At 49.0% G+C, this 19,782-nt stretch overlaps 1 protein-coding gene across 1 annotated transcript in view; it reads right to left on the reverse strand.

The window, feature by feature from the left end:
- The window catches only part of B4GALNT2 (beta-1,4-N-acetyl-galactosaminyltransferase 2 (SID blood group)), a 71,907-nt gene continuing 52,125 nt past the window's right edge, over positions 1-19,782 (reverse strand). The window contains exons 4-11 of the mRNA XM_086685463.1: positions 19,610-19,716; positions 18,578-18,615; positions 16,109-16,289; positions 15,197-15,283; positions 4,851-5,038; positions 3,524-3,664; positions 845-1,064; positions 1-318 (exon numbers count right to left, since the gene is read on the reverse strand). Of these exons, the coding sequence (XP_086541589.1) occupies positions 128-318; positions 845-1,064; positions 3,524-3,664; positions 4,851-5,038; positions 15,197-15,283; positions 16,109-16,289; positions 18,578-18,615; positions 19,610-19,716 (1,153 nt within the window). The 3' untranslated portion in view covers positions 1-127. The remainder of the gene's footprint in view (positions 319-844; positions 1,065-3,523; positions 3,665-4,850; positions 5,039-15,196; positions 15,284-16,108; positions 16,290-18,577; positions 18,616-19,609; positions 19,717-19,782) is intronic.

Here is a 19,782-nt window from a genome sequence, read left to right on the forward strand (position 1 = left end):
CCCGCTGGCTTATTCTTTCCAACATCCGTCTTCTCAGGAGTCTATACTTGGGTATCCCCAGCACCAGTCCCGCTGTTCTGGGTCCCACGACGGGTACGTCTAGAGCATTCCTGATGCCCGGGCACCTTTATGTGGAGCACTGGAGATGGTTCTTGAAGTAATGGAGAGCCAGCTTGAACTGGATCTGGTCGTGGGTGTTGGTCCGGAACGTGCTGTACATCTTCTCCAGGTCCGCCGCTGGAGAACGGGCCTGGTGACCTACGATCACTTCTGGGCACGACCCCACAAGCAAGCTCCCGAGCCCATCAATAAAGAACTCTGTGAAGAGAGGGAGAACATCAGCTAGAGAGACCCCAGGGCCATATCCCAGGGTCCGGGCAGGGGGGCAGGGAAGGGGGGGTGCGCAGCAGGGGGCAGGGCACAGTTTATACCCCTCGGGAGGTGGAGCCCATGCAAAGCCACCTGCCAGGCTGATGAGTGCGAAGGAATTCATAAGCACGTTTCTCAGGGATGTGGCCAGAGAGACAGAGAGACAGATCAGCTTTCCGGCTGGACAGAACTATGAACTCCCGAACTGAGGGAGCAAGAGAGGAACGAGGGAGGGGGCCGACCTATAGGGGGAGGGCGTCTCACATGGGAGCAGCCGTTGGGGGATAAGAGGCAAAACGAGGGGGGAGAAGGGAGGCAAGAGAGACCTTGAACTCCCTAGTCTGGGGGAAAAGGGAGAGAGGCCCAGCGTGGCAGGCAAGGACCACTATCGGTGGTGCGTGTCCCTTGGAAGGAACAGACTCCTGAGGTCGGTCCGGAGGCCAGAACCTTCCTCACCCTTCCATCTCTTCCCCACCTGAGTGAGCCACTCGCCGCAGGCGGGGGTCGAAGCCAGCTCTCTGCAGTCGCTCTGTGTGGGCCAGGAAGAAGTTGACCACGCCGCTGGTCACCACACAGCGGGGGAAGCCATCCAGGGGTCCGAAAGAGCCTGGCCTCCGGTGAAGACAGTCCCCATTCTGACTCCGCTCCAGCAACAGCTTAAACTGGAACACGTTCCCGAGCACACTGCCACCTACCTGACCCGTGGGCAGAGAGACGCGCGTCAGAGAACACAGACTTGATATTCAGGTTGCCTCTGCCAGGAAGCCTTCCTGGACTGAACCTCAGTCACTGATGAGGGAGCAAAAGGCAGGCTGAGGGCAAAGCAGAAGCTGACACCCCCCACCCCACCGCCCACCCCCCACCCCCACAGCCACGGTGGGATGTGCGTGAGTTTCCTCAGGCACTCCTGCCCGAGAACAAAGGAGAGGCGAAAACAAATGGTTAACTGATAGAGATCACAGTCCTACGGGACATGAGTCCCCCTCAGTTTGCAACTCTGTTGATTTACAAGAAAAAAGTAATCTCAGAAACATAGAGAGTCGATTTCCTGGGACCCTCATGCCACCTTCCTCTCCAGAGGACAGAAACTCTCATATAACCAGTCGCTTCTCACACACTTATAACGCCTAAGGGTCCCCTCCTTGTGCTATAATAAAAACACATTTTTGCACCGAAGGTGTCTCAAGAATTCTTTCTTGGCCCATCGGCTCCAAACCCCAACACTCCAAACCACATCAGTTACCAGAATCACGCCTGGGGCGCCTGGCTTAAGCATCTGACTTCTGCTCAGGTCATGATCTCACCGTTACCGCGTTCGAGCCCTGTGTCGGGGTCTGAGCTGACGGCTCCGAGTCTGGAGCCTGTTTCAGATCCCGTGTCTCCCCGTCTCTCTGCCCCTCCCCTGCTTGCGCTCTCTCTGTCTCTCTCAAAAATAAATAAACATTTTTAGAAATGTAAAAAGATAAAAATAGAAACAAGAATCACACCTGTTCCGTGTCTACCCTTCATACTATCCCTTGGATTCACTCTTTTTGCTGTCGCAACATGCCTTTCCACACACCAGCAAGGTCCGTTGATCTTTTCATTCCTTCCTTTTTAAAAAAATGTTTATTTTGGGGAGAGAGAGAGAGAGAGCAGGGGAGGAGGAGAGAGAGAGAGAGAGGGAGACAGAGGATCCGAAGCAGGCTCCAGGCTGACAGCAGATGAGCCTGATGCGGGGCTCGAACTCACAAAGCAGGAGATCATGACCTGAGCTGAAGTCGGACGCTTAGCCAAGCGAGCCACCCAGGCGCCCCTGACCTTTTCACTCCTGCTCACCCCAGGAGATCTCGCTGCTGGGAGCAGAAAGCACCATGTCCAAAGGGCAGACAAGTCTGCTCCGCTTACCCTACAGCAAGCTCGCTCTTTCCAGAAGGTAAGTCATTCCCTCCCACGAGGCGGAGCAGTGCTTGGGGGCAGGCCCGCAGCAGCCTGCGTGCACAAGGGTCCCTTTGTGGAGTCACCACTGCCGGCCCTCCTGCAAGGGGCCTTGTGTCTCGAGCTGCCTCCCTCCCCCTGCTCTGCTCCTGGCCCCCCCACCCACCCACCCCCACCCTGAGAGGAGAGAAGAATCACCACTTCTTTCCTTCTTCGTTCAGCAAATAGACCCTCTGAGTTTTAAGTGGACTAAATTACGATACAGCCAGAGAGAGCAGGGGAGAGGGGCAGAGGGAAAGAGAGAAAGAGAGAATCCCAAGCAGACTCCACGCTCAGAGCAGCGCCTGATGCACGGCTCGACCTCACAACCCCGGGATCGTGACCTAAGCCGAAATCAAGAGTCGGATGCTTAACTGACTAAGCCACCCAGGCGTCCCTTCTTTCTCCTTCTTCTTCCTCTTTTTTTTTAACCTCAATAAGGCTACGTACGCTTTTAAAAACGTTGTACCCTTCACATTTTTTTTTTTAATGATGTGTGACAGAAGGGCGCCTGGGTGGCTCAGTCGGTGAAGCGTCCGACTTCGGCTCAGGCCGTGATCTCACGACCGTGAGATCCGTGAGATCCATGAGATCCATGAGATCACGGATCTCAGGTCCATGAGTTCGAGCCCCGCGTCAGGCTCTGTGCGCACAGCTCGGAGCCCGGAGCCTGCTTCCGAGTCTGTGTCTCCCCCTCTCTCTGCCCCTCCTCGGCTCACGCTCGGACCCTCTCAAAAATAAATAAACAATAAAAAGTGTTTACAAATAATAATAATAATAATACAATAAAACAAATCAATGGCGTGTGACAGCAACAGAGAGCACTGCTCTGTTTCCCGTCACACCGGTCCGGGGAGGAAGTTAGAAGTGATCCCATAAACACACCGTTTTAAAGATAGAACAAGGGTTAGGAGAGGAGCAGGGGGGGGGCGGGGGGGGGGGTCATTTACTCAAAGAAAAGTAAATATGGAGGCAGAGACGGAGGCCGCACACCTCCTGATCCCCAGTGTGGCGCTCTCAACCCGAGCTGTGCTGGCTTACCCATCTCCTGCATGAGCCCCTCGCCCTCCCGGGAGCCCTCCCTCCCCTGCCCCTACCTCTCTTCCCTCCCCTTCCCCTTCCCTCTCTTGGCTGTCTCTACAGATTGCAGCGGGGGGGGGGGGGGGGGGGGGGGCAAAAAGCGGCAGCTCAGCCTTACCACGTCCAGTTCCGTTTTCTCTAGGACATCCACCAGCACCTCAATCTTGGTCTTGTCGTTGAAGAGAAAATCATCATCCACCCAGAGAACGTATTTGGTGGCGACCTGAGAGATGGCCAGGTTCCTACCGGCGAACCAGCCCTGCAGGTGGAATGAGGGGAGGGGAGAGCAGAGGTTGCCGGCCCGGGCGCGTGTTAGAATCCCCCGGGAGCTTGCTAAGTTCCCAACAGCCAGGCTGCACCCCAAACAGGAGGAAGGACAGGGACTCCCTGAATCAGAGGTTGACATGAAGAAAAGGCCAGGAGGGGCGCCTGGGCGGCTCAGTCGGTGGAGCGTCCGACTTCGGCTCAGGGCGTGACCTCGCGGTCCGCGGGTTCGAGCCCCGCGTCGGGCTCTGGGCTGGCAGCTCGGAGCCTGGAGCTTGCTTCCGATTCTGTGTCTCCCTCTCTCTCTCTGACCCTCCCCCGTTCATGCTCTCTCTGTCTCAAAAAATAAATAAACGTTGGGGCGCCTGGGTGGCGCAGTCGGTTAAGCGTCCGACTTCAGCCAGGTCACGATCTCGCGGTCCGTGAGTTCGAGCCCCGCGTCAGGCTCTGGGCTGATGGCTCAGAGCCGGGAGCCTGTTTCCGATTCTGTGTCTCCCTCTCTCTCTGCCCCTCCCCCATTCATGCTCTGTCTCTCTCTGTCCCAAAAATAAATAAACGTTGAAAAAAAAATTTTAAAAAATAAATAAATAAATAAATAAACGTTAAAAAAAAAAAAAAAAAAAAAGAAAAGGCCAGGAAGCCCTTCATTGGTCCCAGGGCCAATGTGGGGTGACCGGAGTCCTTTCTCGCCTGACTCTGTGACTCTCTCTCCACTTCCCCTCCTGGTGCCTGGAAAGTGTTGGAGGGTGGGACGCTATAGTATACATCATCCCCTCTTGTTTCTGTGTGTCCTTGCAGGAAAGGGTATGTGAAGGAGAGAGAAAGGGAGAGAGGGAGAGTGCCTCTAGCTTGGGTGGAATCATAGGGATCACGAGGTTCTCTGCTCTTGAATCTGCAGGTCAGGAATCCTTAGGATGTCCGACACCTCAGGTCACTTAGAAAGACTAATGTCCACACCAAGCGTGAGGAAAGATGGACTGATCGCCTCGTTAGTGCAGAAAAGTAAGAGTGACCCGATTTCTCTGTGAAGGTGGAGTCAGCAACGGGGCTCAGAGAAGAGCCCCACCCCCTCCACCCCAGATTCGGGCTTCCTTGGGAAGGCCACTCAGGCAGCCCCATCCAGGGAAGAACGGACTCTGGGTCCCAGGACCCAGATGCCTCCCCATCTGCCGGGGACACACCTTCCCAAAGGGCATGGTGTAATACTCCACATGGTTGTCGTTAATCTTCAGGGGCTCCTTGCTGTCATCGGCCACGATCACGGTCAAGTCTGGGTAGAACTCCCGAATGCTCCGGAGCATGGTCATGAGCTTGTGGGGACGGAGGAAAGTTTTGGTGGCGATGGTCACCAGGTCTCTGAGCTTCCTCTCTGGCCAAGAAAAGGTGGATGTCATGAACAGACACTTCTCCACAGAAGACATCCAGATGGCCAACCGACACATGAAAAAATGCTCAACTTCACTCATCATCAGGGAAATACATATCAAAACCACAATGAGATATCACCTGACACCTGTCAGAACGGCTCACATGAACAACTCGGGCAACAACAGATGGTGTCGAGGATGCAGAGAGAGGGGATCTCTCTCGCACCGCTGGTGGGAATGCAAACTGGTGCGGCCACTCTGGAAAACAGTATGGAGGCTCCTCAAGAAGTTAAAAATAGAACCGCCCTACCACCCAGCAATTGCACTACTAGGCATTTATCCAAGGGATACAGGTGCTGTTTCGAAGGGACACATGCACCCCCATGTTTATAGCAGCACTATCGACAACAGCCAAAGTATGGAGAGAGCCCAAATGTCCATCGATGGATGGATGGATAAAGAAGATGTGGGATGTCTATACAATGGAGTATTACTCAGCAACCAAAAAGAATGACATCTTGCCATTTGCAACCACGTGGATGGAACCGGAGGGTATCATGCTAAGCGAAATTAGTCAGAGAAAGACAAACATCATATGACTTCACTCATTTGAGGAATTTAAGATAAAAAAAAAAAAAACAAACCCAGATGAACATAAGGGAAGGGAAGCAAAAATATTATATAAAAACATGCTGAAAGCCATCACCCCACCCATGGCTTGTGGGCGACAGCTCCAGATCCCTACGGCAGCGCTCCCTCTCAGAATGACAGACGTCATCATTCCAGAAACCCCTTTTGTAAAAAAAATTTTTTTTTCAACGTTTATTTATTTTTGGGACAGAGAGAGACAGAGCATGAACGGGGGAGGGGCAGAGAGAGAGGGAGACACAGAATCGGAAACAGGCTCCCGGCTCTGAGCCATCAGCCCAGAGCCCGACGCGGGGCTCGAACTCCCGGACCGCGAGATCGTGACCTGGCTGAAGTCGGACGCTTAACCGACTGCGCCACCCAGGCGCCCCAGAAACCCCTTTTGTAAATACCTGTTGCACCATTACGTCAGCTCCCCTCGGGTCTGAGGGAGTGAGAGAAAAGTGATCGGTGGAAAGGGTCAAGTAAATCGTGTTCAAGGGCCTGTCAAATGAATCATTTCCTCCCTTTCCTTGGGCCACGAGACACCTCGGGTTCTTTTGTGGGAAAGAGAGGACCCGGGGCATGAATTACTATAGGATGTGGTCAAGGTCGGGGACTCCTGGCTAAGTTGGCGGCGTAGCTTTCTGTTCGAGATTCCTTAGTTTTCCCGATATAGAGCAATCATAAAGATACAAAGATATCGCCATGCTCCAAAGCACACAGTAGTTCCCAAGGAACAGAAATAAAAAGCCGTTGAGCGGGGCTGCAGCTGGGGCCTGCTGCATTCTGGAACCAGAAGCATCGGCGGAGGCTGATTCTGAGGGGTGACCGAATTAAGGTGTCTCATGGGATGTGCGGGTCCAGAGCCGGGCTTTTTTTTTTTTTTTTTTTTTAGTGCTTATTTATTTATTTTGTGCGTGTTGGGGGGAGGGGCACAGAGAGATGGGGAGGGGAAGAGTCATAAGTAGGCTCCGCGATGTCAGCACAGAGCCCAGTGGTGCACTCCATCCCACAAACGCGGAGATCATGACCTCAAATCGAGAATCAGACGCTTGAATGACTGAGCCACCCAGGCACCCCCAGAGCCAGGCTTGTTGCTAGAAGCCACAGAATGGAGCTAAGTTGCACATCCTCCATCCCTCGCCACCTTACTCCCTGCCAGGCAAGGAACCCCAGGACGGCTATCAGCCCTGCACACACGTCTGGGCCCAAACAGAAATGACGCCACCCCAACCCCCCCAAGCCATGACCTGTGCCACGTCACCGTCGGGCCCAGAAACTGGCTCTTCCATAAGCCCGATATCACCATGAGGCAGAGTCCGGAGAGGGAAGGGAGAGAGAAAACAAAACAAGCAAGCAAAATCTCCTACTCAGGATGAGCTCACCCACAAAAATTACAAAACACCCAAAGAAAAATTAGGATGAACAACAGCCAATGAGTCCACCACGGATTGACCACAGAGATGAGCCCATTCCAGATAGACTGGCAATAACAGAGGAATCCAAAAACGATTTAAAATGAGAATGCTTAAAATTTTGAAGCAATATGGGGCACCTGGGTAGCTCAGTCAGTTAAGCATCCAACTTTGGCTCAGGTCATGATCTCGCGGTTCATGGGTTCGAGCCCCAAATCGGGCCCTGTGCTGACAGCTCAGAGCCTGGAGTCTGTTTCATAGTCTGTGTCTCCGTCTCAATCTGCCCCTCCCCCATTCATGCTCGCTCTCTCTCTCTCTTTCTCTCTCTCTCTCAAAAAGGAACGTTAAATTTTTTTTAATCTTTAATATTTTGTTCTTTTTTTTAATGTTTATTTATTTTTGAGACAGGGAGAGACAGAGCATGAGTGGGGGAGGGGCAGAGAGAGAGGGAGACAAAATCTGAAGCAGGCCCCAGGTTCCGAGCTGTCAGCACAGAGTCCGATGCGGGGCTTGAACTCATGGACTGTGAGATCATGACCTGAGCCGAAGTCGGACGCTTAACCGACTGAGCCACCCAGGCGCCCCATTTTTTTTAATCTTTGAAGCAAGAAATAACAGAATCACATGTATGAAAAAGAAAATATGAAATAAATCAGGCATAAGTGAAATGAAAATATCTGGATATGAAAACAACTTAAAATTATAGAAAATAACTGGTAAGAACCAAAAGAGGGACGTGACTTCACATGTATTAGAATGTTTTTAAAAGCAAAGGAGAAGGGCGCCTGGGTGGCGCAGTCGGTTGGACGTCCGACTTCAGCCAGGTCACGATCTTGCGGTGCGTGAGTTCGAGCCCCGCGTCAGGCTCTGGGCTGATGGCTCAGAGCCTGGAGCCTGTTTCCGATTCTGTGTCTCCCTCTCTCTCTGCCCCTCCCCCGTTCATGCTCTGTCTCTCTCTGTCCCAAAAATAAATAAACGTTGAAAAAAAAAATTTAAAAAAAAAAGCAAAGGAGAATGCTATGAACAACTTTTATGACCCCAAATTGGTGATTTTATATCAAGTGGATAATGCTATAGAAACACTTAAAAACGGACTCAATGTACATACATATCAATAAGCACTAAAGACACAGAGAGTTGATATTTTAAAATTTCTCCTTTTTCTCTCGCTTCTTCCCACTCACATTCCTTCCCTTAACCCCCAAACACCTCCCCCGCAAACTTAGACCAAAGACAAAAAAAAAAAAAAAGAAAGAAAGAAAGAAAGAAAAGAAAAAAGACACAAGGACCAGACAAGTTAAAAGAAAAAAACTTCGGGGCGCCTGGGTGGCGCAGTCGGTTAAGCGTCCGACTTCAGCCAGGTCACGATCTTGCGGTCTGTGGGTTCGAGCCCCGCGTCAGGCTCTGGGCTGATGGCTCAGAGCCTGGAGCCTGTTTCCGATTCTGTGTTTCCCTCTCTCTCTGCCCCTCCCCCGTTCATGCTCTGTCTCTCTCGGTCCCAAAAATAAATAAAAAAACGTTGAAAAAAAAAAATTAAAAAAAAAAAAAAGAAAAGAAAAAAACTTCAAGGGACCTGTAATTCCTGTATTGTTACAATTCATTTCAGAAAATTAGTTTAAAAAAAAAAAAAAGGAGAGCTACTCAACTCATTTTATGAGACTGTATAATATAGATAACAAAACCGGGCAAGGACATTACCAGAAAAGATAGTCTCAGTTTTGAACACAGGCGCAAGAATCCTAAACAAAATAGTGGCAAATTTAATTCAGCATCTGGTCAGATGACACACTGCCATCCAAATGGGTTTGTTGCCGTGGATGGAACTGGAGGGTATTCGGCTGAGTGAAGTCAGAGAAAGACAGATATCACATGTTTGCACCCATATGTGGAATTTGAGAAACTTAACGGAAGACCGTGGGGGAAGGGAGAGGGAAAAAGTCGTTTCAAACAGAGAGGGAGGGAGGCAAACCATAAGAGACTCTTAAATACAGAGAACAAACTGAGGGTTGATGGGGGTGGGGGAGAGGGGGAAACGGGTGATGGGCACTGAGGAGGGCACTTGTTGGGATGAGCGCTGGCTGTTGTATGGAAGCGATAAATCATGAGAATCTACTCCCAAAGCCAAGAGCACAGTGTATGTTAGCTAACTTGAAAATAAATTATATTAAAAAAAAAAAAATGGGTTTGTTGCAGAGGCGCCTGGCTGGCTCAGTCTGTAGAGCATGTGATTCTTGGCCCAAGATCAAGAGTCCCACACTGGGCATCAAGATTACTTGAAATAAATAAATAGAATAAAGCAGTTAAAAAAAAAAATGGGTTTGTTCCAGAAACATGAGGATATTCCGCTGCAGGAAATTAATCAGGGACTCCTGGGTCGCTCAGTCAGTTACGGGTCCAACTCTTGATTTCAGCTCAGGTCATGATCTCACAACCGTGAGATCGAGCCCCACGTTGGACTCCATGCTGGGTGTGGAGCCTGCTTAATATTCTCTCTCTCCCTCTCCCGCTCCCCCTCTCCCCCACTCACGTGCTCTCTCTCCCTCAGAGAAAGAAAGAAAGAAAGAAAGAAAGAAAGAAAGAAAGAAAGAGAAAGAGAAAGAAAGAAAGAAAGAAGAAAGAAAGAAAGAAAAGAAAAAAAGAAAATCACCCAATGTAAATCACTACATGAACCCAATTAAAGGAGAAAAATTATTTCAACGGATGCAGATAAATTATCTGATTAAAATCCAACACTCATCCATAATAAAAACTCTTAGTAAGAAAACAAAATAGAAGGTAGAAACAGAAAAAGCCTTGGCAATAGAAGCAGAAAGAAATAACTTTCTTAGCCTGATACATTTACCACTCTCACACAGCAAACATTAATAGTGTAGCACTAGAATGCTCAGGAACAAGTCAAATCACCCTCTAGGACTCACTGCCACTATTCAACCCTATACCGGAAGTTTTTGCCAAATGGAGTCAGACAAGAAAAAAAAAGTATAAGAATTAAAAGCAAAGGAAGGGACAAAAAAAAATCAGTACTTATCTAAGAGACTCTATGTGTTTAAACACATCATCAATAAGAGGGCAACAAAGATGCTTTTTATGAGTCCAACGTTGGAAAGTCACTGATGTCCTGGGGCTCAGTCAGTTAAACGTCCAACGCTTGATTTTGGCTCAGGTCGTGATCTCACGGTCACGGGATCGAGCCCCACGTCAGAGTCTCTGCTGAGCATGGGGCCTGCTTAAGGTTCTCTCTCTCCCTCCCTCTGCCCATCTTCCCTGCTTGCATGTTCTCTCTCTCTCTCTCTGTCTCTCAAAAAAAAAAAAAAAAAATCACTGCTGTCCTGTATATTAGCAACAACGAATCAAGAGGTAGAAGAAAAAGATCCAGGGACACCCGGGTGGCTCAGTGGGTTAAGCGTCCAACTTAGGCTCAGGTCATGATCTCGCGGTTCGTGGGTTCAAGCCCCGCGTCAGGCTCTGTGCTGACAGCTCGGAGCCTGGAGCCTGCTTCGGATTCTGTGTTTCCCTCTCTCTCTGCCCCTCCCTCACTCATACTCTCTCTCTCAAAAATAAATAAACATTAAAAAAAATTTTTTAAAAGAAGAAAAAGATTCAATTCACAGTAACAATAAAAAACATAGAGCGCCTAAGACTAAGTCCAACAAAATGTGTGCAATTTCTTTACGAATAAAATTACAAAATAAATTAATGATTGAAGAGCTTATGAAGAGACTATTCGCAGAAACCATAAGATGGAAAGGTATACCAGATTCGTGACTGAGACTATTCAACTTTACCAAGTTGCCAACTCATCTCTAATTCATCTATAAATTCTATGATATGCTAATCAAAATCTCAAGGGATTTTGGAGGAGCTTGATGAGAGGATCCTGAAATTCTAATGGAAAAGTCAAACACCAAGAAGAGTTAAGAAAATGTTGCAAACGAAGTACAATCATCCTGAAGTATAGATGTTTTTAAAAAATTATTTATTTATTTTTTAATTTTTTTAACGTTTATTTATTTTTGAGACAGAGAGAGACAGAGTATGAAGAGGGGAGGGTCAGAGAGAGGGAGACACAGAATCTGAAATGGGCTCCAGGCTCTGAGCTGTCAGCACAGAGCCCGACGCGGGGCTCGAACCCACCGACTGTGAGATCATGACCTGAGCCGAAGTCGGACGCTTCACCGACTGAGCCACCCAGGTGCCCCTAAAAAAAAAATGTTTAATATTTATTTATTTTAGAGACAGAGAGAGACAGAGCGGGGGTGGGTCAGAGAGAGGGAGACACAGAATCCGAAGCAGGCTCCAGGCTCCGAGCTGTCAGTCAGAACTGGACACGGGGCTCAAACTCACGGACTGTGAGATCACAACCTAAGCCGAAGTTGGATGCTTGACTGAGCCACCCAGGCGCCCCCTGAAGTATAGATTTTATCCCCACTAGATGTAAAACTTATTATACAGCTTACTGAAGTCTTATGGGATTGGCCCAAGGAGAAACAGACCAATGCAACCCAACAAAGCCAAGATTCAGACCGCTGCATATATGAAACTTGGTATGTGACAGACTGGTCACACAAGCCATGGAGGAGGAGGATAGATAGGCTCAATATATGGTGTGGGGACAATATGCTATTCATATACCAAAAAAATCAGATTCCCCAGCACATGCCACACATAAAAATAACTTGCGTGGGGATTAAATATCTACATGTGAAAAGCCAAACCTACAACTTTGAAAAAAAAGTACAGGAGAATATCGTTATGGCTTCAAGGTAGGGAAGAATTTCTTGAGCAAAGCACAAAAGAGCAAAAGGTAGAAAAAAAAATCACTTCTACTACATTAAAGGATACAACTTTCACATAACAAACGACGCCAGAAACAAAATCAAAAGGCAAGCCGCAGATTGACAAAAGGTCAGATTCTAGAACTTCACACCATAAGGTACGATAACTTTTATGAACAGCTCAAAACCACGCTCAATGCTCTATGCGCATGCGCGCGCACACTCACATGCGGGTGGGAATAGAAATTTACGTATGAAATATACAAAAACCAGGAAAAGAAAGATATATGTGATCATTTGTTAACAGAAGGGAGGGGGATAAGATTGTGGAAGTTTCTACCTAAAAATAACACCTTGTCTTTAAAGCAAACCTGAAGCCAAAAAAGAAAACAAATTATGTGAATTTCTTGTACTTAATTCTCTTATTTTTGAGATAGTTGTGTTAGGCAAATATTTTAAATCCTTCTCCCTGGATATTTCATGCTATCACCCTTAAATAGTAATTCAATTTGTATTTTGAATAGACTCTATTTGGATAGAATAGACTTTGAATACATACATAATATATTCAAAAAGTGCCAAGCGGTTCAAAATTCTGAATATATCGAACGTTATACCATGGAACAATTTCTTCCCATCTCTGTCCCCCAATGAGGAAACCAGGAGGCAACCAATGTTACCAACTTCTTGTTCGTTTTTCCTTAATCCAGCAATGAATGTAGATGCATTTTTTTTCTCTCTTCCTTTTTACAGACATGGTAGCTTACCCTTCCCTCTCTTCTGTACCCGCCTATAACTTGGAAATCATTTTGTACCAGCATAAAAAGAAAACATCTCCTCCTGTTTTCCCCCTTCCCTCCTTCAGAATGCCACTACATGGAATTTCATTATATGGATGGACCCCACTTGATCTAACCAATGCATCCCACTACTCAGGTTTTTGCTGCAATAAAGAACCTCAAACAAACGTCATTTCACACAGATACAAGCATAGTATGATAACTTCTAGAAGTGCCATTGCTGGCCCGAAGGGAATACACATCCCAAATGTTGATAGATATTGCCAAACTACCTCCAGAAAGGCTATGCCAATTTACACGTCCCACGGGGGTTCATAAGAATGCCTGCTCCCTGGGGCACCTGGATGGCGCAGTCGTTTAAGTGTCTGACTTCGGCTCAGGTCATCATCTCGCAGTTCGTGAGTTCGAGCCCCGCATCGGGCTCTGTGCTGACACCTCACAGCCTGGAGCCTGCTTCGGATTCTGTGTCTCCCTCTCTCTCTGTTCCACCCACGCTGGAGCTCTGCTTCTCTCTCTCTCTCTCTCAAAAATGAAGATTAAAGAATTTTTTCAAAGAGTGCCTTCCCCCCACTCCTCCTCCAATCCTTTCTGATATGAATGTATTTCACATTTGTGCTTTTTTTTAAGCGTGGGACTGAGTACATATTTTAATGGCTAAAAGTATTGTTGGATTTAATCTGTAGCAAGCTGTGTATTTTTCCATCGGCTTAGTAGGCATTTTTTTATTTTTTTTTATTTTTTTTTATTTTTTAAAATTTACATCGAAATTTATATCCAAATAGCATATAGTGCAACAATAATATCGGGAGTAGATTCCTTAATGCCCCTTACCCATTTAGCCCATCCCCCCTCCCACACCCCCTCCAGGAACCCTCAGTTTGTTCTCCATATTTATGAGTCTCTTCTGTTTTGTCCCCCTCCCTGTTTTTATATGATTTTTGTTTCCCTTCCCTTATGTTCCTCTGTTTTGTCTCTTAAAGTCCTCATATGAGTGAAGTCCTATGATTTTTGTCTTTCTCTGACTAATATCGCTTAGCATAATACCCTCCGGTTCCATCCACGCAGTTGCACATGGCAAGATTTCATTCTTTATGGTTGACAAGTAATACTCCATTGCATATATATACCACATCTTCTTTATCCATTCATCCATCGATGGACATTTGGGCTCTTTCCATACTTTGGCTATCGTTGATAATGCTGCTATAAACATGGGGGTGCATGTGTCCCTTCGAAACAGCACCTGTATCCCGTGGATAAATGCCCAGTAGTGCAATTGCTGGGTCATAGGGTAGTTCTCTTTTTAGCTTTTTTGAGGAACCTCCATACTGTTTTCCAGAGTGGCTGCACCAGCTTGCATTCCCAAGTAGGTGTTTTTTTCAAACATTTATTTATTAAAGTAATCTCTGCACCCAGCCTGGGGCTCGAACTCCCAACCCCCAGAGTAAGAGACACACTCTCCACCGAGAGCCAGCCGGGTGCCCCGGCTTATTAGGCGTTTTTATGGATTCACAGGCGCTTGCAAATAAAAGCACACCTTTGACTTTAACGCGTGCTGAAGATTTTTTTTTCCCAATTTGTTCTTTGTCATTTGCCTTTGCCTTTGGTGGGTTTCTGCCATAAAAACATTGAACAATTTTGGGTATTTTACGGGGGTAGTCTTTCCTTTCTGGCCTTTGTGTTTTGTGACGTACTTAGAAAGGTCTTATACTCTAGGGTTGCTTTTTTTTTTTTTTTTCATTTTTTAATGCTTATTTATTTTTGAGACAGAGAGACAGAGCATGAACAGGGGAGGGGCAGAGAGAGAGGGAGACACAGAATCCAAAGCAGGCTCCAGGCTCTGAGCTGTCAGCACAGAGCCCGACATGGGGCTTGAACCCATGAACCATGAGATCATGACCTGAGCTGAAGTCAGACGCTTAACCAACTGAGCCACTCAGGCGCCCCTAGGATTGCTTTTTTTTTTTTTCACTCCATGGATTTTTTTTTTAAAATATGCGATATTTGATCAATTTGGAATTTCTCTTGGTATGAGCTGTAAGACAGATTCAACTTTCTATCTTCCACGTAGCTCCACAGCTGTCCCATGGGATTTCTTGGCTAACCCATCTTTTTTTGCCCTTTAATTTGAAAAGCTGCCTTCATTACATGGTAGAATTCTAACATGGTCATTTCTGGATTTCCAGTTGGACTCCACTGATACATCTAGCCACGTCCCAGTAGCATTCTGTTCTTGTTATTATTACTTATTAAGACGTTGTCATTCATTTTGTTTTTTTTCAAAATAAGCCCAACCATATAATAAGTTAAATATGATTAAGCGATATTAGGAGCGTGTGTCCTCGAATCCGCCCCCCACCCCACCCCCACCCCCACCAAGCAAAGCTTGTTTGTCAGGAATCCAATCAGAGCTGTTATTTTCATTGAATCTCCTCCTCCACCTCCCGGGGGCCGGGGTGGGGGGCAGGGGGGATGCCTTCCGAATGTCACCAAAAGCTCCGCAGGATCCCACCCTGGAGCCCCGGGGGCAAAGGCCTCACCTGGTCCAGGGTCATACAACCTGGGCATGACAGGATGGCGGATGGTCACTGGAAATCTGGCGACTGAGGACTTGGACTCCAGACTCACTGGAGGGAGACAGAAGGGCAAGGTGGGCAGCACCGTGTCTGGGTCACTTTCCACGCTGCCCCAAGGAAGCCGATTTGAAGCCAGGTGAAGGCCCAGTAGAGAATGTCCCGCCTGGGATGAGACTGAGGACCCCATAACGTTGACAGCATTCTGGCACCTGACTTGCTCTGCGTCCCTGGGGCAACCTGCTGACTGCCCCCCCCTTTTTTTTTCAATTAAGTTCTATGCCTCACACGGGGCTCGAACTCACGACCCACGAGGCCGAGAACAAGAGTGGCGTGCTTTATCGACTGAGCCACCCAGGCGCCCCCAAAGGGAAAACAGCGACTTGAATTCATCCGGAAAGAACCTGGGACTGCCATCAGGGCGGCAAGGATTGTTCTCCCAGGGAATCCCTGGGGTGGGGGGTGGGGGGTGGGACACAAAACCACTGCCCTTGGGACTGGGAGTTCCCCCACATCCCTCTTTCCTGTCAGTGCCCAGGACAAGATACCGATGCGCAGACTGCTTCCCTCCCCTCCCGCAGCTGAGAGCTACAGATAACGGGGAACAGGGCCCGATGGCTTCCAGGTACACAGCACGAATGATCCGTCCTCACAGAGAGGTACGTGTTCTTTCCTTCCAGTCATGCTATGGGGTCAGTGGCAACATGGGGATAATATGGAATACAGTACTTGGGAAGGTGAGACATCCAGGGTTAGAAACAGGAGCAAGGCAAGCGTGCTAAATGCAGGCGGGCTTCCTGGAGGAGGAAGACTTTGAGAGGGTCCCGTGGCTGCCTTCCCGCTCCCTTCACATTTTGCCCTCCAAGCACAGGCTCTCACCCACATCCACCCTGGGGTGCTGGTACACGGTGCTGGTGTATGTCAGGTGCTGGAGGACGAAATTCAAAAGCTGCCGGTTCCTGGTCGAAACGGTCAGGTGCTTCTGGCCTCTGCCCTGCACCACACTGTCCGGGACGTCAGCAAGGGTGTTCAGGGTCCCCAGAGACGCTGTCAGCGTGACCTAGGGTGGAGGCTGAATGCGAGGAAAGGCACATACCCGGGATGGCCAGCAGGGGGCAGGGCACAGGCGGGAAAGAGGAGGCGCTCCGGGGTGCTCCTGAAAGCTGGGGTCTGGCACCGCAGGCAGTTGTAGCTTTACTCTCCGCAAAGTAGAATCAAGTCCTGGGGCCTGGAGTGTTCCAGGGCCACTGCTCTCTCATCCCTTGGCTTACGGGATACCATTCTTCTAGATTTCTGCCTACTGCCGCGGGCTGCATCTTTTGACTTTGGCTGCCTCTTCCTCCGTCTGACCTCCAAATGGAGTTTTTCAGGGTTCGGTTCTGTCCCCTTTTCTCTTCCTACTCAACACCTTCTAGAGGAGGCGGCTTTATGTATATATGTTTGAAAGTTTATTTATTTATTTTGAGAGAGAGAGAGAGAGCATGTGCCTGAGCGGGGGAGGGGCAGAGAAAGAGGGAGAGAGAGAATCCCCAGCAGGCTCCACACCGGTCAGCCACGGGGCTCGATCCCACAAACCCCGAGATCATGACCTGAACCAAAACCGAGAGTCATACGCTGAACCAGCTGAGCCACCCAGGCGCCCCTAGAGGAGGCATCTTTAAATATCATTCATAAGCTGTTGGCTTAAAAATGTATGTCTCCAGGGGCTCCTGGGTGGCTCAGTCAGTTGAGGGTCTGACTTCGGCCTAGGTCATGATCTCACAGTCTGTGGGTTCGAGCCCCGCGTCAGGCTCTGTGCTGACAGCTCAGAGCCTGGAGCCTGCTTCACGTTTTCTCTCTCTCTCTCTGCCCCTCCCCCACTCATGCTGTCTCTGTCTTTCAAAAATTAATAAAATGTTAAAAAAAATTTTTGGGGGGGGCGCCTGGGTGGCTCAGTCGGTTAAGTGTCCGACTTTGGCTCAAGTCATGATCTCACAGTCTGTGGGTTCGAGCCCCACATCAGGCTCTGTGCTGACAGCTCAGAGCCTGGAGCCTGCTTCGGATTCTGTGTCTCCCTCTCTCTCTGCCCCTCCCCTGCTCATGCTCTGTCTCTCTCTGTCGCAAAAATAAATTTTAAAAATTTAAAAAAATTAAAAAAAAAATTTTTTTTAAATGGATGCCTCCAGCTCCCATCTCTCTGAGCCCTAACTGCCCGGCTGTTTGCTCTGCTAGGAAATTCCCCAGGCGACTAACTCAAAGTTAAGTCTTCGAGACCGAACTATTGATTTTTCTCTATCAACCGGTTTTTCACTCTCTCCCTGCTTCTCCCGGCCTCGTGAATGGTGCCTTCATCCATTCAACTGGTGACGTCCCTGACGGAGGTCACTGCTATTCTGAGGGAGTCCTGCCGGGTCTACCTTCAACACGTAGCTAGGACTGGTCCCCTTCTCTCCATCCCATTGCTATTCCCTAAAGCCCCTCTCCTCTCCTGCCTCCTCGTCCTCTGTGCATCCAGACGTCTTTTGTGAAAGGTACACTGGGTTATGTCACGTCTGCTGAGAACGCTTTGGTCAGCGGGAAGGTGTTTTCTGAGATCCAAACTAGAGACACTGAGAGAAGAGCAGTGAATAAAACCAACTCCGCACCTTCCAGAAGCTTCTATTCTGGTGGGGGAGGTCAGCCACCAGTCTATCACGATGCATATAAAATAACTCAGGTACAGAAAGGCACCCTGAAGAAGATATGAGAGTACTGGGAAAGTGGCGGGGCGGGGCGTGGGGGGGGGCGGGGAGTGCTTTGCTGGGAGGGGGGAAGGCCATCGGGAACTGAGTAGTTTTGCAGATTTGCTCACTCATCACCCATTCCAACCTCTGGCATGCAGAGTGGGAAAACTAAAACTACATTTCCCAGACTCCTTTTCAAATTAGGGCTCTGGATGTCTTTTGCCTCCAGCCCATCAGCTCTACGCGCAGGAGAGCTGGATTTGGAGCCGTGTTAAGCGGGCCACGGAAGGCTAAGGGCACGGAGCATCGGTCTTGCCGGAGCTCACCCTGACAGAGGCAACATGCACAGAAACCACGGCCGTGGCCGTGGCCGCGGCCGCGGCTGTGGTCGCAACTTCCTCTTGCGGCGGAAGCAGCAGCATCTGTGATGGCCCAGGTCTTTAGGAGTCCTCCTCGGAGCTCCGGCCGCTGGAGTTCATGAAAATCATGCCTTCTGGAGGCACCCTTTCTCCTCTCCCCACCTGGGATTCATGTCAGATATTCAATCTGGATAAAGACTCTGTCAAAATCTGAGACCAGCCACCACTGGGGAAGCAGGGTGTGGACAGGAGGCCAAGTGCAAAAAGGGGCTGGGAAGGGGACTTGCCTTATAGAAGGGGGCGTCTTGTCCTTCAAACTGAAGGCCTGGAAGACACAGATGAAAGGAGAAAAAAAAACACCAGTTGAGAGGGTGTCAAAGGTTCCCTGACGCTCCTCCCGGTGGATCCTACACATCCTTCCAGAATCCCTTCAGTGTCCCCTCCTACCCAGGGCATCTCTCTCCCTGGGGGTTGTGTTAGGGGCTGTCCCCTGTCCTCAAATTCCAGTGGTTCTAAAGCCTCTGATGCCCACCCTCAGCACTGGACGGGGACTGTGAATTTAATCTAGCACTTTCCAGGCATCTCTGTTACTGAAGGGAAGGCCGCAACGGATCATACTGTATATGAGGTTTCTAGAACAGTCAAATTCACAGAGACAAGACATTCTACTGAATGGTGGCTGCCACGGGCAGTGGGGGGAACGGACTTAAAATTAAATTCGGTACAGAGTTTCAGTGGGGGAAGATTAACAAGTTCCGGAGACGGATGACGGTGTCGGTTGCCGAACGATGAGAATGTAATGCCACAACCCCGTGTGCTTCAAAATGATGGATACGGTAAATTTTAGGATATGCACATTTTACAATAAAAAAAGGAAATCATCCGTGAAATTGGCAAAGTAACATCTACCTCACAGGGATGTGGTCCCGAACTAGAGACGTGTCTAGAAATCCCTCGTTGGAGGGGCGTTTTAACCAACATAAATACTCTTTTCAATATGCTGTCCCAGGAGGTGGGCTCATCTTGGCCTGTTCCCATGAGTGACGGGACGCCAAAAAGCCAACGATGTCCTAAGAGCCCTTGAGGCACACAGATTTCTGTCCTCTTCTGTGTCATCTCGGGTCCCCTGGGAGGTCACCACTACTGAGGGTGATTCCCAGGGGCGGAAACAGTGAGACCGACATTCAGCGAAATCACACCAAATTCCTGCGTTGTGCTGAGCACACAGCAGGCACTCACTGTCCCCTTCCACTCCCCAATTTTGCTTCAGAAGGGTTATGAAAGTTGCCTGGCTCCTCTCCAGACGGAGACGTACCTACCTGGGAGGGGAACCGTGTGCAGGGGCATCACCTCTACCCCATGGACCGGGTACCCAAAGGGGAGGTTGGGCTGAGCCAGCAGCGGCGGTGAACGGGGCAACCCTTCTCTGCAGGGGACAGAACCGGAACCATTAGCAGCCGCTCTGACGTGTCTCCCCGGTCGGTTCTTTTTT

This window comes from Puma concolor, chromosome E1 (genome assembly GCF_028749965.1).
Source record: "Puma concolor isolate L17-30 chromosome E1, mPumCon1.1.hap2, whole genome shotgun sequence".
Classification (NCBI taxonomy): domain Eukaryota; kingdom Metazoa; phylum Chordata; class Mammalia; order Carnivora; family Felidae; genus Puma; species Puma concolor.